Source organism: Megascapheus bottae, chromosome 7 (genome assembly GCF_031878675.1).
Source record: "Megascapheus bottae isolate mThoBot1 chromosome 7, mThoBot2.hap1, whole genome shotgun sequence".
In the NCBI taxonomy this organism is placed as follows: Eukaryota; Metazoa; Chordata; class Mammalia; order Rodentia; family Geomyidae; genus Megascapheus; species Megascapheus bottae.
The window spans coordinates 68,730,128-68,747,696 of NC_143515.1; the positions used below are offsets into that span (position 1 = coordinate 68,730,128).

At 37.1% G+C, this 17,569-nt stretch overlaps 1 protein-coding gene across 1 annotated transcript in view; it reads left to right on the forward strand.

The window, feature by feature from the left end:
- Window positions 1–16,492, forward strand: part of Atad2b (ATPase family AAA domain containing 2B) — a 128,943-nt gene extending 112,451 nt beyond the window's left edge. The window contains exons 24-28 of the mRNA XM_090337380.1: window positions 1,211–1,348; window positions 3,824–4,510; window positions 7,595–7,722; window positions 8,029–8,157; window positions 13,186–16,492. Of these exons, the coding sequence (XP_090193506.1) occupies window positions 1,211–1,348; window positions 3,824–4,510; window positions 7,595–7,722; window positions 8,029–8,157; window positions 13,186–13,227 (1,124 nt within the window). The 3' untranslated portion in view covers window positions 13,228–16,492. The remainder of the gene's footprint in view (window positions 1–1,210; window positions 1,349–3,823; window positions 4,511–7,594; window positions 7,723–8,028; window positions 8,158–13,185) is intronic.
- The last annotated feature ends 1,077 nt before the right edge of the window (window positions 16,493–17,569 follow it).

Consider the following 17,569-nt stretch of genomic DNA (forward strand, 5'->3'; position numbering starts at 1 on the left):
TACTTCTGGTTTTCTTTGGTTAATTGGAGGTCTCATGGACTTTACTGCTTGGCTGCCTTTGAACTGCAATTCTCAGATCTCAGCCTCCTGAGTAGCTAAGATTACAGGTGTGAGCTACCACACCTGGCTCAGAAGTATAACGTTATTTGTCATTTTATTTCTGTTAAAAGATTTAGCTAAGCAGGGCTTTGGTGGCTCACACCTGTAATCCTAGCTACTCAAGAGGCTGAGATTTAAAGATTGAGGTTCAAAGCTCGCTAGCACAGCCAGGAAAGTCTGTGAGACTCATCTCCAATTAACCACCAGAAAACAGGAAGTGACACTGTGGCTCAAAGTAGTGTAGTCTCATGCAAAAGAGTTCAGGGACAGCACTCTGGCCTGGAGTTCAAGACCCACAACCAAAAAACAAAGAAAAGATTTAGATAATTATAAGTTTTCATATCTAAACAGATTTTTTTTGTTTTCATCAGTTTACATATATATATATATTCCCCCCCTCCTCCCTGAGGGGGCACCAGTGACCCACACCTGTAATGTAGCTACTCAGGAGCTGAGATCTAAGGATTGTGATTCATAGCCAGTCTGGGCAAACTGGAAGTGGTGCTGTGGCTCGGGTGGAAGAGCACTAGCCTTGAGCTAAAGAGCTCAGGGACAATGCCCAGGCCCAGAATTCAAGCCCCATGACCCACCCAAAACAAAACAAAAAGTTAGTGGGCATTAGTAGCTGCCCCTAAACTTTTTTGCTCAGGCTAGTAGTGCTCTACCACTTGAGCCACAGCTCAACTTCTGGCTTTTTGGTGATTGGTTAATTAAAGATAAAAGTCTTTTAGACTTTCTTGCTCTGGCTGGCTTTGAACTGCAGTTCTCAAATCTAATCCTCTTGAGTAGCTAGGATTGTAGGCATGAGCCACTGGTACTCAGCTAACAATATATAATCTTACTATCCCATAGTCATAATGTGAATTGTATCTCATTGTGCATTGACTAAAAGTGCATGTTAAGTTTAACCATGGCCTCCTGTTTTATGATTTTTTTCTGTCTAGTATCTCTTCCATCTTAAAACAAGACACTTTCCACCAGAATCATTAATTTTCAAGTATAATTAATCACATAAAACTCAAGTTTTATATTTCAAACTTTTAAAAAGTAACCTTGTTGGTTTATATAGCTGAGAATATTTAAATAGGTATTGCTTATCTGCTGCTTGCAGGCTTATCGGTGACAGCGGAACAAATAAATCCTCATGGTACTGGAGCTCGGAAGACAGAAACTAGAGTTGAAGAGGCATTTCGACACAAACAAAGAAATCCGATGGATGTCTGGCACAGTTCTGCAAATAAGTGCGCATGTAAGTAATTGAGATCATGTTATCCAGTGGTGGGAACAATTGAGAAAGATACAGATTTGTTAGGAATTGTATTCACAAACCAAAATGCTACAGCTTTTTCCATAGCTCCTTTAATATTCTTTCTTTCTAGAGGTGAAGAGCTTGGGTAAAATGCCAACTCAGAAATGTATTTCTTTAAACTTTTTCACTATTTTCATCTCTTGAACCAGATTAGAATATTTTTAACGTTAAACATTAGTTTGTGGATAGAGATGTAGAGGCAACAGACTTCTTACCACCCCTTCCTTATTCCTCAGCCTGTGTTGTACTTTATAGAGTGTTCTCTTGGTGAGAAATGGGACTTTGTCAGATGGATAAAGCAAAAGATTAGGTCTTTTGAGAGTATTTTTTCAGAATTTGAGAAATCAGAACAACCTTCTTCATTTGTCTAGTTTTCTGCCCCACAATTAGAAGAAAATTTAACATTCCAGATTTTCTTCATAAAAATTTTTTTTCTGGCCAGGACCATAATTTAGTACTTGCCTAGCATGCATGAAGCCTTAGGTTTGATTTCTAGGTACCACATACACAGAAAAAGCTGGAAATGGAGCTGTGGTTCAAGTGGCAGAGCACTTCCCTTGAGCAAAAGTGTCCAAGGACAGTGCCCAGGCCCTGAGTTCAAACCCCTCCTCCTTAAAACAAACCAAACCAATTTTTTAGAACCTGTCCCCGAGCTCTGTTTTCAAGGCTAGTGCTCTATCTCTTGAGCTCTAGCACCACTGCCAGCTTTTCCTGAGTAGTTTGTTATAGATAATAGTCTCACAGATTTTTCTGCCCAGGCTGGCTTTGAAGTGGATTCCTCAGTTCTCGGCTCCCAAGTACTAGGAATGCAGGTGGGAGCCAGCAGCACCTGCCTCCTCACGGTGCTCTTTTACAAAGGGCATTGAATGTGAATAAGTGAGTCATGCTCACTTTTTAAAACTTCTCTCTTGATAAGTGACTCATGTGGAAAAAGTTTGAGAAAAGACTTACAGGTCTTAAAACTATTTGCCCTAGTTATACCTTAACCTGGATTATACAATGGTATACCCTAATTCAAACTATAAAACCTTTTACATTCTCTTCATCTGATATAAATGTCTATTAATGATGGTACATTAAATGTCCACTTTGGCATATTAAGTTCCTTTAAATATTAAAAATGTTATCTTGCTATATAGATGAGTTTTGGTTTTCCTTACCAGTAGGTGGCATATGTGACACATTGTCTGGTTTAGGTCTACTTAAGTCATAATTACAAATGTCCTACAAGGACAATTGCTTTCATAATGCCTTGGTTTTATAAACCTGGACTTGGATACAAGTTCACTCTAAAGATTGTTCCTTTTCTCATAGAGTACCTTTAATTAAGAAAAAAAAAGCTATGTTAAGGATATGATTCACAGATACATATACTCTTGCTGCATGCTAGGTAGGTACTACAGACTCAAAAAAATTATTTTTGTAGAACTTGTATAATCAGTTTATTTTGTCAGAATTTTGTTAGCCATTAACTTGTAATGAAATTGAACTGCCTCTCAATGGAGGAGAGGTCACCCTCTTCTAGAGTTCTATGATTTAGGAAAGGGAGGGAAAACTCTTATATTTTTGGCAACGTGGTTGAAATCTAAGATTATGGTTATTAGGAATGGTTTGGCACACAGTAAGAAGCCTAGCAGCTCCACTTTCTGGAGTCAGATGAATGCCTTTCTTTAATGTTGAGTATATTTTGAATATAGTTAATGGGATGATTACAGATGCCTGTCTGTAATGCCTCAGCTGTAATCAGCTGAGCTATGTGCTGTGTGCCTACTTGAACAGTAGGCATTTATGGAAATTTCTTTTTCATGAAAGTTAACCCTATATCTATCAATTATAAACAAAAATTAAAGGAAAATAATAGACAATTTAATGCCATTTAAAAAATAATTAGTTGTGTAAAAGGTTTTCAGTTCCACAAGTCAGGTTATGAATAAACTGTATCTTAATCAATGTCACCCATTGTTCTCCCTGCCATTCCCCTTCCCATCCCTAACCTCAAGCACCATTAAATGAAGGAAAAACATACCAGGTGACCAAATAATTTGAATTTTGGAAATTATTCCAGAAATCCTTAGTAGCTTTACTCTTAGATAAGAATTAATTTTGAGCATATATGTTATTCTATATAAATTCACTAGTGTCTTTACAGAGTCTCAGAGTGATTAAAAGTGAAAAATGAAAGCTATATACAGTATAGACATTTCAATTTTGTAGACTTCCTCTAATTTCATATCTATTTTATGAAAAAATAGTCAGCATGGATTGTGAAAATTAGCATGGATGTCAAGAGCTAAGAATTTTCCTTTGTATGTTAGACCATTATGAATTTGCTTTGATCCTCTTTAATAAAGATATGTCAAACAAATATTTCACTGCAAGTTCTACATATCTTTTTTTCCCCTTCTCATAAAACAGTTCGGGTTCGGAGAAAATCAAGACGACGATCACAGTGGGGTAAAGGAATTATTAAGAAAAGGAAAGTCAATAATTTAAAAAAAGATGAAGAAGACACCAAATTTACAGACTATGAGAATCATACAGAGGACAGAAAATTGCTGGAAAACGGTGAGTTTGAGGTGAGCACTGATTGCCATGAGGAAAATGGAGAAGAGACTGGGGACTTATCTATGACGAATGACGAATCTTCATGTGACATCATGGACATGGACCAAGGGCAGAGGCTAAACAGTGGAACAGGAACAAAAGAAAACTTCGCATCTACCGAAGAAGAAAGTTCAAATGAATCTCTGCTTGTCCACAGCAGCACTTCTCTCAATCCGGAACAGATGTCTAGTAAAGAACCTTTCCTCAAAGGCAGCAGCTGCCTGAATGGTGAAGCTTCCACCGACAGCTCTGAAGGAATACCAGTTCTGGAGTGTCATAATGGCAAAATTGAAGGAATTCATCTCTCTGGTAGTGGAGAAAAATCTAATTCTGAACAAAAGATTCTCATGGAAGAACAGTCAAAAGAGAAATCAGAAACTTCTAACGAAAATCATGAAGATGATCCTGAGAAACTAGCCACACTGGAATGTAGCAATAATGAGAAACTAGAGCCCGGCATGGATGTGGAGGTTAGAGATGCAGAACTGGATAAAGAAGGTAGAGCTATTAAAACACTTTCTGAAGGTTTAAATTCCAGACTTAATTCATTACGTATTTTCATCTAATCCCTAATAGAGTAGTTGGTGGGTAATTATATTGCTCTGAGAATGTTAATGTTTTCATCCTGTTCCCTAGAAAAGTACACATTTATACTAGGTTTTTTTAAATGTTTGAATTTTTTATTGTACTATATAGAGGGGTTATAGTTACATTCGCCAGATAGTAGGTACATTACTTCTCACATTGATACCCCTTCTCATGTTTTTTTCCCCATTTCTCTTCCCCCACCCACTCCTGTTTTTTATTTTCTTTCTTTCTTTTTTCTTTCTTTCTTTCTTTCTTTCTTTCTTTCTTTCTTTTTTCTTTCTTTCTTTTTTTCCTTCCTTCCTTCCTTCCTTCCTTCCTTCCTTCCTTCCTTCCTTCCTTCCTTCCTTCCTTCCTTCCTTTCTTTCTTTTTCTTTATTTGCTTGCCAGTCCTGGGCTTGAGCTTAGGGCCTGAGCCCTGTCCTCGGACTTTCTCGAGCAAGAGCTCTGCCACTTGAGCCTCAGCACTGCTTCTGGCTTTTTTCTATGTTATTCTAAGTTTTGCTGATGATTTCAGAGACTTTATGGTCTACTTTTCTGGCTGTTTACTCTTATGATTTCCATCTGATTATCATTCCCATCCTAGGAGATTTATAACTAAAAGCTGAGTAAAATCAACAGGAAGAAAGAAGATGGAATTCCAACAAAAGAATGATTACAATGGGATGTGGGTGGGTGAAGAAGACTTGGATATTATAGCAGTATAGTGTATTAGTCATGCAGTTCTAGATTAAACTACCACTCCTGTTCATTATAATCATATAACTGTGAGCTCGTTACTTATACTCTCCCACCTTGGTTTTTCATCTTGTAAATTAAACTTCGCAGTGGCATTGTTGCAGGGATTGCAATAAGTCATGTATAATAATTGCCTCTCATAGTTACTGGCACTTGCTAAGATATATTTATTCCAGGCAGTCATTGTTAATTGAATCCGAGGGATGTTCAGTCTAAGAGGCTCCATTGATTTATAAGGCTTGGAGTGGAGGAGAGACACGGAATTCTCACTGTCAAGTTACCTTGTTCTTAGAGAATCAGAATTAGCACTCTGCCAACTGCTGGCTTCTTATAGCAATGTGATTCTTTTAAGAAGCTGCAGAAAAGGAGAATCAAGGGCTTTGAATCTTTGTTCATTGTTATTCTTTAGCCTATTGTAGTACAGGGTAAGTTGACTATCTAATTCAATAAATCCACATTTCCTTCCTTGACAGGTCTTGAAGTTATATTGTGTTTTATCAATTATAGGGAATACACAGAGATTTAGATTGGGATCAAAACTATGTTTGAAAAGAGTTCCCAGCAGATTTCTAAGCCCTTTAGTAGAATTAGGAAACTGAAAGTATTATTCACTCTTACAATTCTCTTAATGGATAGAGATTTGCCATTCTTAAAGGTTACCTGTTAAATGTTTTCTTTTAAAATATCATAATAAATATTTTGAGAGCAGTGTTTTATTTTAGGCTGTGATTGTCAGGACTTTTAAAAAAAGAAGTAAAGCACTAAATAATGAATTGGACAAGCTGGTCATGGTGATACGTGCTTTGAGACTAGTCAGGGTAAAGACACAGAACTCTACCTCAAAAACAATTCAGATGTGGTGATGCATGTCTGTGGTCTTAGTTACCTTGAGACATAGATGTGAAGACTGCAATCTGAGACTGGATCCAGGTTGACCTGGACTAAGTACTCCTCCAAGCTGGCTTTGACCTTGGTATCCTCTTGTCTCAGCTATCCAAGTGCTGGGAATACAGTGTGTGCCACTGCACTATTTTAGAGGAGAATAAAGCTTAGTGATCTGCCTACCCTCTCTATCCCTTCAAAGTGCCTATTATTATTTGCTTTTTTCAGTAGTGTGATTGGTCTCAGCAAACTATTAGAGGGAAAGCAATGAGACTATCCTACTCAGTCTAAGGTAAAATAGAATCAGTCCTGTTACATTTATAATGGGTTTATAGTTTTAGGGGAAAAATTGATAACCTAGACTAGTTTCAAGTAGAATTTTAGCTGGTACAACAGAAAAGCAAGAAATTTCAGAAAGTGTTCAGGAAAATAATTGTGGTTGAGACAGCTGTGTATGGACAGGCTAGCCCCTGTCTAAGTCAGTACTTGATTTTATAGGTCCCTTTCCTTTCCGGTTCTGAAGCTCTGAATTTAAAATTTTTAAATGATAGCTATCATAAAGAGTGTGTGATAGCTGTTTAAAAGTCAGCGTTTGAAGATGAAGATAGCTTTTATCTTTTAATAGATATGTTTATTAGACTATATTCTAATATAACTTTTTAAAAGATATTTATGGCTTAGTTTCTTTTTTCTCTTTCCCCCCTCTCTCCCTCTCCCTCTCCCTTCCTCACCCTCCCTCTCCTTCTCTCCCCCTCCCTCTCCCTCTCTTTTTACCAGTCCTGGGGCTTGAACTCAAGGCCTGAGCACTATCCTTGGGTCTTCCCAAGGGAGCACTCTACCACTTTGAGCCACAGCACCACTTCCAGCTTTTTCATTGTACGTGGTACTGAGGAATGGAATCCAGTGCTTTGTGTATGCTAGGCAAGCACTCTACCACTGGGCTATGCTCCCTGCCCCAGATTTCTTACTCTTATACAAAGACTAATTTATCACTTGAAGAATACACTCTTCCTTATTCCAATTAGGACTAGTGGCAAGTAAAATAAGTTACAGTTGCCAGTGCCTCATGCTTATAATCCTAGCTGCTAAGGAGGCTGAGATCTGAGTATCATAATTTGAAGCCAGCCTGGGCAGGAAAGTCTGTGAGACTCTTATTGCCAGCTAATCAGCAAAAAGCTGAAAGTGGAGCTGTGGCTCAAGTGGTAGAATAGTAGCCTTGAGCAAAAAAGCTGAGGACAGTGGCCAGTCCCTGAGTTCTAGCGCCAGGACCTATTACCCCCCCCCCCCACAAAAAAAATTATTATAGTTACTCAATGTTGATTTTCCTTAATTTTAATTGATTACAATACATTTCTTTCCCCCTCTCCTTAATTATAGGTGCTTCTAAGGTAAAGAAATATCGCAAGTTAATTTTAGAGCAGGCAAAAACGACAAGCCTGGAACTGGTTCCAGAAGAACCGTCTGAGCCTGTGCCACCATTGATAGTTGATCATGAGAGATTAAAGGTAAGCCTGGCTCTTCCTAGACAGCTTTAAATAAAAGGAAAAATCAATAAAGTTTCTAGACAGTGGGCTAAAGCTAGTTTTGGAAGTTTCCTAATTTAACTTGTGGATGTAATTGTGGCAGTATTTATGCAATAGAAGAATTATATGTGTTTTGTAGGGTTAAGAATACCAGTATAGTATAGTTTGACAATCAACTAAGAACTAAATATCTTCTAAAAATCTCAAGTTTATACCTTATAGTTTAACCATCTGAATATAAATGCTTAAGTGGAAATCAAACTACATTTTGTTTTATTTTATTTTTAGAAATTGCTTGATTTGTTGGTTGATAAAAGCAACAATTTGGCAGTTGATCAACTAGAGAGATTATATTCTCTTCTTAGTCAGTGCATCTATCGTCATCGTAAAGATTATGACAAATCACAACTTGTAGAGGTAAGTGCTTCGTCCATTTGTAGAATAAACAAATGTGGTCTCTATCCCACAGAGAAGGAAAAGAAGTTACTCTAATTCTTAACTGAAAAATATTTTGAAGGTTAAACATTAGAAAAATGGGGAGCTGTAGCTATACCTTAGTCTCAGAACTCTTGTGTGTTTGTATATGTATGTATAAAATCTCATTTTCTTTTCTTTCTTTTTTTTTTTTTTTTTTTTTGCCAGCCCTGAGGCTTGGACTCAGGGCCTGAGCACTGTCCTTGGGCTTTCTCAAGGCTAGCTCTCTACCACTAGAGCCACAGTACCACTTCCAGATTTTTCTGTCTATGCGGTACTGCAGTTCTTAGTGCATACTATGCAAGCACTCTGCCACTATGCCAATCCCATTTTCTTGATCCATTTTTCCATTGCAGGGCATCTGGGGTATTTCCATAATTTGGCTATGGTGAATAGTACAGCAATAAACATGTGTGTGCAAGTATATTCTGACTTGAATCCTTTGGATATATGCCCATGAATGGTATATCTAGATGACAGGGCTGGTCTTAGTTCTATGTTTAATTTAGGTTTTTTTGTTTTAGGAATCTCCAAACTGCCTTCCATAGTGGTTACATTAATGTACATTGCCACCAACAGTGTAATAGGATAGAGTACAATTTGGAAGACAGAAGTGCTGTGGAGCTTGGGGTGGGGAAAATAATTGAGATTTGAACTCAGGTCTTGCTCTGTACTTCCAAGGTAGCTGCTTTGACACTTGAGCCACAACTCTACTTCCAACATTATTTGCTTAATTAAACACAAGGCTCTCAAGCTACCACTCCTGGGCATCTACTCTGAGCATCATAACCCAGAATATGATAAGGACACCTGCACAGCCATGTTTATCACTGCACTATTCACAATAGCCAAGAGATGGAAACAACCCAGATGCCCTACTACAGGTGAAATTATACAAAAAAATCTATCTATCTATAAATAGATAGATAGATATGAATTCTACATAGCCAACAGACAAGATAAAATAATGGCATTCACTGGAAAGTGGGTGAAACTGGAGCGAATCATGTTGAATGAGATAAGTCAAGACCAAAGGAACAAAAGGCACACAGAATCCTTAATATATGGATATTAGATCCAAACAGTACAAGAGTGATGGCTCAATATTTGGATACCCAAGTTATGGACATTGTCTTGAAGATATAAAACATAACTACATGGACATAAAAATTTATGATGGGATATTTACTCTATTGACGTAATGTTATATAGATTGATATGTATCTATGACATACAAACCCTCAGCTTAATTTTAATTATGTTCTAAAATCTATATGCCAGTGATTGCATATAGATTCTCTTCTTGAATACTTGTTTGTTAAACATGACATTGGAAATATGATATAAAAATCAGTGTTAATAAAATGTTAATTAAAAAAAGAATCTCAAGCCAGGGGCAGTGGCTCAGTCATGTAATCTTAGCTACTCAGGAGGCTGAGATCTGAGGATCTTGGTTCAAAGCCAGCTTGGGCACTAGAAAGTCCGTGAGACTCTATCTCCAATTAATCACCAGAAAACTGGAAGTGGCACTGTGGCTCAAGAGGTAGGGCAATAGCCTTGAGCTGAAGAACTGAGGGACAACACCCAAACCCAGAGTTCAAGCCCCACGACTGATCCCCCCCCCAAAAAAAAAAATCCTATGAAAAGCTCAAAAGACTCTAAACAGCCAAATAATGTGGAGAAAAATAGCAAAGCTGGAAGCACCACAATGCCCTGAGTTCAAGACTTAACAGAGCCATAGTAACAGAGACAATGTGGTAGTGATGTAAAAGTAGACCCAAAGACCAATAGGGCAGACAAGAAAAACTAGGAATAAATCCACCTCAATAGAGGTGTTAAAAATATACATTGGGGAAGGGATAATTTCTTTTACAAATGGTGCTGAGAAAACTAGATACAACTGCTAGCTTCTATATCTGTCACCTTGTTTAAAACAAACTCAAAATTAAGCTGGTTCTTCAGAATTAAGACCCAAAATTCTAAAACATAAGATACCAGGATTGATTTTGAAAATAATTTTTTGGAATAAAGCCAAAAAGCAAAGGAATCAAAAATAAAACAATTGATATATAACATCAAACTTAAAAGTTTTGTACAATTAAGGAAACGGTCAATAAAGAAACAATTCACAGAATTTGGGAAAATGTTTGCCAGCTATTCGACAGAAAGTTTATATACAGAATATATATAATACTAAAAAGTCTTCACACAGGAAAAAAAAGAAAAAAAGTAAACCAATTGAAATGAAGACAGATGATCTGAACAGATAGATACTTCTCAAAGGAAAAGTACAAATAGCCAACAAATACACAAAAGTTTGTTCAGAGTCACTAGCTGTGAGGGTGCTGCAAATCAAACTTGAAATGAAGCTGGCTAATAAGAGAGATACTTGTGTATACGTTTATTGTGGTATTATTCATGATCACTGACATATAGAATCACACCTGTAAACCTAGCTACTCAGGAGACTTAACATCTGAGGATCACTGTTCAAAGCCAGCTGGAGTAGGAAAGTCTGTGAGACTCTTCAATTAATCACAGAAAAAGCAGGAAGTGGCACTGTGGCTCAAGTATAGAATGTTAGCCCTGAACAAAAGGAGCTCAGGGACAGTGCTTAGGCCTAGAGTTCAAGACCCAGGACTGGCAAATAAATATGTAGAATCATCCTAGATTTCTATGAACAGGTAAATAGATTATTTGGCCATAAAGAATGTAATTCTGTCATTCTGTCATTTTCACTCACCTGATTAGAACTGGAGGACATCACATTAAGTGAATAAGACAGACACAGAAAAACAAGTATCACATGTCCTCCCTCACAGAGAGAGAGAGAGAATACAGAGAGAACAGAGGGAGGGAAGGAGAGGAAGGGAGAGGGGAAAAGGAGAGTCATGTATAAAAGACTGATAGGTAAATGGATATAAATTATGGTATATTAATGTATAAAAATATAGTGAATTCCATGAATTTGTACAGGTAGTATGCGTTAATGATTATGGTAGAAAATAAAATGGACATAAATTTTGTTACTCTGAGTACATTTCACTGCATCTGGTGTCCTTTTAGGAGTTAGCAAGACTACAAGTAGATAATTACTTTGTACTTGTTAGATGTATTTTATATTTCAAAACATTTTTTGTGCGTGATAAATACATATTATTTTACTTCTGAATTTTAAAAAGCCAAATGCATTGCATTCACCTAATTGGGTTCTACATTGGTAAAATTAGACTATATTTTGGCTGGCAAATAAACTTATTTCATAACCACATTTTTATGAACTTCATTTTTACAAAGCGTGCTAAGTTGTATAATATATAGAAATTACTGGAAAGTACAAATGAAAAAATTCGAACACCTTGTCTCACTATCTAGAGGACATTAGTTAACGTTAATCATTTGAAACACGTTCTATCTTTAAAACTGCACGGCCTGGGGCTGGGAGCGTAGCCTAGAGTGCCTGCATCGTGTGTATGAAACCCTGGCTTCAATTCCTCGGTACCACACACACAGAAAAATCTGGAAGTGGTGCCTTGGCTCAAGTGGTAGAGTGCTAGCCACAAGGACCGTGCCTAGGCCCTGAGTTCAAGCCCCAGGACTGGTTTAAAAAAACAACTGGATTGCCATAATGTGCATAAATGGGAATATGTGCTTGGTGCCAGTGGCTCCTGCCTGTAATCCTCTCCTACAAAGTCAAGATCTCAAGTGAAGTAAACATAAACATTTCTTTATACTTAAAAAGTCTTTGCATGTCCTTATGTGATTAAAATGATTCACCAGAGTGATTGTAAATGATGCTGAGAATATTTTGGTCAGATGGTAATCTGCTAGTACAGTGTAGTTTACAGAGATACAAGAATTTTGTTAGCTGTTTAAAGGGAGGCAAGAAAACTAAAATGTTGACAATGTCATTGGCCTATCCTAGTGAAAGGTAAGTGCAGGGTACAGGCTCTCTCTGTTCTGTGTCTTTAATTCTAGGACTTCTTTGTTTAAATGGTTGCACTGTCATTAATCTGAATGGAATCAGGTGCTGTAGCTCTGAAACATGTCTCTGGTAGCCCTGTATGACGAGGGCGGAGTTCAGGGAGGAAGGGTGTGAAGCATTAGACAATCAAGGCTTGTTCTGGTGCTGACGGGCAGCTTCTGATTCTTTTCTTTTCAGCTGTGGTTTGCATGGGTTAAAATGGGAAGGAGTGCATTCAAATTTGTTACTCTGAGTACATTTCACTGCATCTGGTGTCCTTTTGGAGTTAGTAGAATATGATAGGTGAGGGAGGGCAGAGGCTCTGTGTGAGTCTGTTTGTATTTACATTCTGACCGTGAAAAGCACATGCCTGGTCTAGTGGGATCATGAGTTCCAGGCCAGCCTGGGCTACCTAGAAAGGATCTGTCTCAGAAATCCAAATTATGTCTCTGCTGTTTATTCATCCCTTTCTGTACCTCAATTTCTTTTATCTGTAAAATACTATTTATAATAATACTTCAACATTGTAAGTTATGTTTATAGGTTTGTGCACAATAAATGTTTTGTTGCACTTATGCTCACATATGTATTTCTTAGTGCACGTACAAGTTACTAATTCATTATTACTATCTTTATCTTAAATTTGCCTAATTGTAAATAAGTATTGGAATTGTTTTAGCAAACAGTATTAATTGTAAAAAGGAAACAATGTTTGAATTTGTGTGTTTTGATATCTCAATGTCTGTAAAATTTTATGTATTTATTTTTTGCCAGTCCTGGGCTTGAGCTCAGGGCCTGGGCACTGTCCTTGGGCTTTCTCACGGCTTGAGGTACAGTGCCACTTCTGGCCTTTTCTATGTACCGGGGGATCGAACCCAGGGCTTTGTCATTCTCGGCAACTACTCTACCACTAGGCCACACTTCCCACCCCTACACCTGTAAAATTTTAATTTAGATTCATCCATTTCTTTCCTCTAGTAGATAATACTCATGTCTTTCTTTTACAGGAAATGGAAAGAACAGTTCATATGTTTGAGACATTCCTATGAACTTCTCAAGATGAGTGGTTTATCCTCTCCAATCTGCTCCAGACAGAGCAGTCTTCTGAGCCATTCAATTTCAAATTGCACCAATTATGTGCAGAGCCTCGGTGTAAAGTGCTCTCTCACTCATTCTTCTCTGTTGAATTTGGTGCTATTGTCTCAGGTACCTGAAACCAACCAGCCTACAAGAACCAAACAGAACTTCAGAAACATGTTGTATTTTCCACAAATAAAAAATACAACCCCACAGCTTGGAGATTTTGGTGCTACAGAAACTGCTTTCTCTTCTGCTCTTTGTGCACTCTCTCTTGGAGATTCTCTACTAGGGAGCAGACCAGCAACAGGAGAGAACTGGATGGGGCAGTTCTAACTGTGTTGAATTGTTTAAACAGTGGGCAACCTGTTTTTTGTTTGTTTGTTTTCCTCCTTTCTATCCCTTAGTTCATTGTTTCCCCTGCTGGGTAATGGACTGAGCCTGTTATAAACTTGGTTATGGTGTATTCTGGTGGGAAACTGAAGAAACTGGGTGAAATTAGAGTTGGCTCTTTAGAACTGCCTTTTATGTGCCTTTTTATTCATTTGAGGAAGATAAGGCTAAACAGATGGGCTCATTTGTAGCAAGTTAGAATGTTTTCTTTGGTCACAACCTGGAGAATAAGTTTCGATATTTATTCTGTGTCATTGAGAGACAACCAGTGTTTTGGTATTAAATGCCTGTCTTGTTCTCAAAACTAAATCAAGTTGCTCAGTATACCACATAATATACTAAAATGGTAAGTTTCCTGTTGGATCTGTTTCTGTTAAGAAACTTGTACTAAAAAAAAAAATAAAATAAAACAAAAACAAATAATAGAGTCCACACAAAACCCACATACTTTTCCACATTGCTGACAACGATGACCAGAAAATGAATTGATAGTGGCCATTCTTCTGTCAGAGGCAATTCAATAGTTATTCATGTTTGAGTTACATGAAAAGTGATTTTCATGTGTAGCAAATTGTTACTGTTTTGTTTTAAAGCCAGGACTTGCCAAAATGGACAGAAAAGAGAAGAATTTGTCAGAAGCTCCATAAAGTTTATTTTCTGTATAATTGCAAGTGAGCTCTGGTATGGTCCTTGAATAACAGTATTAACATTTAAATCCCTTCCCATAAGCTTACCTTCACAGTTCTTCATTTTGATTGGAAACCATTTTGGATCTTGTTGAATGATTTCTATGAAATGTACTTACCTGAAATTAATTATGGGTTACTGGTTTTACAAAAAATGTCTACAAATTTGGAGAGATAGTTGAGGCAGTTGCAAAGAGGCAAAGGGAGTGCAGTGACATTTTTTTATCAGATAATTTTTAAACAAAATATAGGAAATTTTGCAGACAAGTTGGCTTGCTATCTTCATTATTATAGCTTTTAGCTGCAGGTGTGTCTTTCCAATATATGCAACACATGTAGTTTGGGTTTTAATTAGGGCACATGGTCTTGGACTACTGCAGAGATACTGAGCTACCTCAGCTTTTTGTGTTTTAGTTACCAATAGTGTTTACAGAGTCCTGTAATCACTTTGCCACAGTTTACATGCTGAAGCTAAGGTACTTGTCTCTGGCTGTAGTGTGCAGAGAGCACACTGGCCTACGCTACTGCAGTAACCCCAAGTGCTTCTTTGCATTTACCTTCACATATTCTGCCTTCTGATGCTATCTTTTTTTAAAAATGTCACTAGTTTCCTTTATGCCTGGTTTATGAAGTTCCATAATAGTCAGTCTTGTAATTCAAGATGCTACCCATGTAGACACACTGAATTTTTAAAGTGGGCAAGTGCGATTAACAATGAACCATTTTAAAGGGGAGGTTATTTGAAGCCTCTAATTTGATTATCGGGAGGATTTTCATGCTTTCTTTCATATTTATTACCATCATACCAGTTCAAACTATTTTACTGTCTAATGCATTAGCATTTTGTATTTTGATGGAATTGTTACAGAATTTAAAGATTTGATGAAATAAGATGTAGCAGATTTTTTGTAGCAAGTTTCTGGTAAAAGGGTTTTTTGCAGGTCTCAGGTTCTTGCTGCACTATTTTCTTTTCTAATATTTATTCCAGTTACTCTAATTCAGAAGCATTCTGTTCAAGTAACAGCAGCACTTGTGAAAGAAAAAAAAAACGCACATGTTCTTAGTAGGTTACTAAATTTGTACAAGTTAATTAAGATTTTAGCCATCAGTAACTTTGAGAAGGGAAATTTATTTATGTGTATGGCATTAGAAATGCTTCCAAAAGATCAAGTTTTTGTTTTTGCTTATCCTGAATGTAGATGGAGAAATCAGAGACAACCTCAGTATAGGAACTGCCATTTTGAACAGTTTGGGTCTTCAAAGAAAGCCAATCTCATGGGAGTGGGGGGAAATTGTATTAGCCCTTCTGCCCCCTCCCAATAAAAAGAAAACACACTATAGCAGTTTCATTTATTTTACAGATACCAGTAGATTAAAGCAGCTTGTGAAATTATTCAAGTCAATTCAATTTTGTTTACCTTTCTGTAAAGTTCTTAATTTTTGCTGTATAGCATTGGCAAACATGTACAAATTGACCTCTGTTCTTATTTCCTATGTGAGCACTATAAATGATAAGCTCCTGTGTAAAACCTTGCTCTCTGTATCCCAGTACAGCATGGCAGTGGTTCTTGCTTAGCTGTGGGTCCCCTGGGAGCTTTTGAAGATGATGGAACTGCATTAGGGTTGAAACTGATGGCTGTGGAGTTAATTGTGTTTTGAGCTTGAATCTTACCTGTGATTAATTTTTTAATGTCCTTTTATGACTTGATTTTTTTTTCATCTGCCAATGTATTTGTAGGTTTACTGGGTTTTGTTTTTGGGGAGTGGGGTGGTAATTTCTTATCTTCCCTTTTTTGATTAAGTTGGTTCAGCTATGGTGCTATTCAGTAGGTATCTTCAGTGTCAGGTCCCGTAGCTGAATGCCATTGTTATTATAATTATTATTTGTAATCATATTGTAAGCTTGAATTTGGGCTTGTACCTACATCTTTTGTATTTTGTACATTTGGTTACTTAGAATTTGGGAGTCCTAATTTGGTTTGTCACATATGTCTACTTTGTAATTAAGTAGACTTCATCAACTATGGTCTATTTTGGGTTTGTAGTTTAATTTAGGATTGTGTTAAATTGATGTTTTGAATTTGACTTCATTTTACATTAGTTTGAAGTAAATTATTTAATTTTTGAATTCTGGAATTTGAGCATTTACTGTAATTTGTAATATAACTGCTGTGAAATACTTGAATAAAGATGAGAAGAAAAATGTCTTTCTATGACTTGACTGTGCTCACTGTTGGTGTTGATGATTCTAGCCTTTGACTTTATCTCGGGACTCTTTTTCTTTTTGCATGAGAGGTTTTTGGTTTTGGTTTTGTTTTTCTGTTAAAGTGTAGATTGTGTGTATGTGTGTGCATGTATGTGTATGGGTGCTGTTCCTGGGGCTTGAACTCAGGACCTGGGTGCTGTTTCGGAGCTTTTTTTTTTTTTTTTTTGCTTAGTGACAGTGCTATAGCACTTGAGCCATAGCTCCACTTGCAGCTTTTTTTGGTGGTTATTTGGAAATACAAGTTTCATGGACTTCCTGCCTGGGCTGGCTTCGAACCATGATCCTGAGATAGCTCAGCCTCCTGAGTAGCTAGGATTACAGGTATAAAATACCAGCACCTGGCCAAAGAAGTGCAATTTTAATTCAATTAAATATTTTCTAAAATATGTTGAGCAGAAGCAAATGGATTGCCTCGAAAATTTGTTTTTTCTTATTTGCATGTATAAAGACTTTATAATTACACTTGAGACTTAATATTTTAGGACTTTGAAGATGTTTATCCAGTTTTATACAAAACTACAGTGAAATCAGAGTTAAGTCTTGAAATGTACATGTTATCATTGCATTTTGACACCTGAAAAGTTTTTTTGACTATTTTAAAAGTACAAATTCTCTTTCTTACCCACTCATTCATTTGCTTGATCTGTCCTGGGTGCTATGCTACTACGTAGGCCTGTGGGATGGACAACAATGATGCATTCACTGTCCTTAACTAGCTTCTGTTCTACGATGGGGGATGGAAAGTTGAGTAAGTATTGGCTATACCTTAACATTATTTTCTGTTCCTTTAAGATATGAGACTTGCCCTGCATGATGGCTCACATCTGTAATCCTAGCTACTCAGGAGGCTGAGATCTGAGGATTGAAGTTCAAAGCCAGCCCAGGCACTAAAGTCTATGAGACTCTTATCACCGAGTAACCACTAGAAAACCAGAAGTGGCACTGTGGCTCAAGGGATAGGGTGTTAGC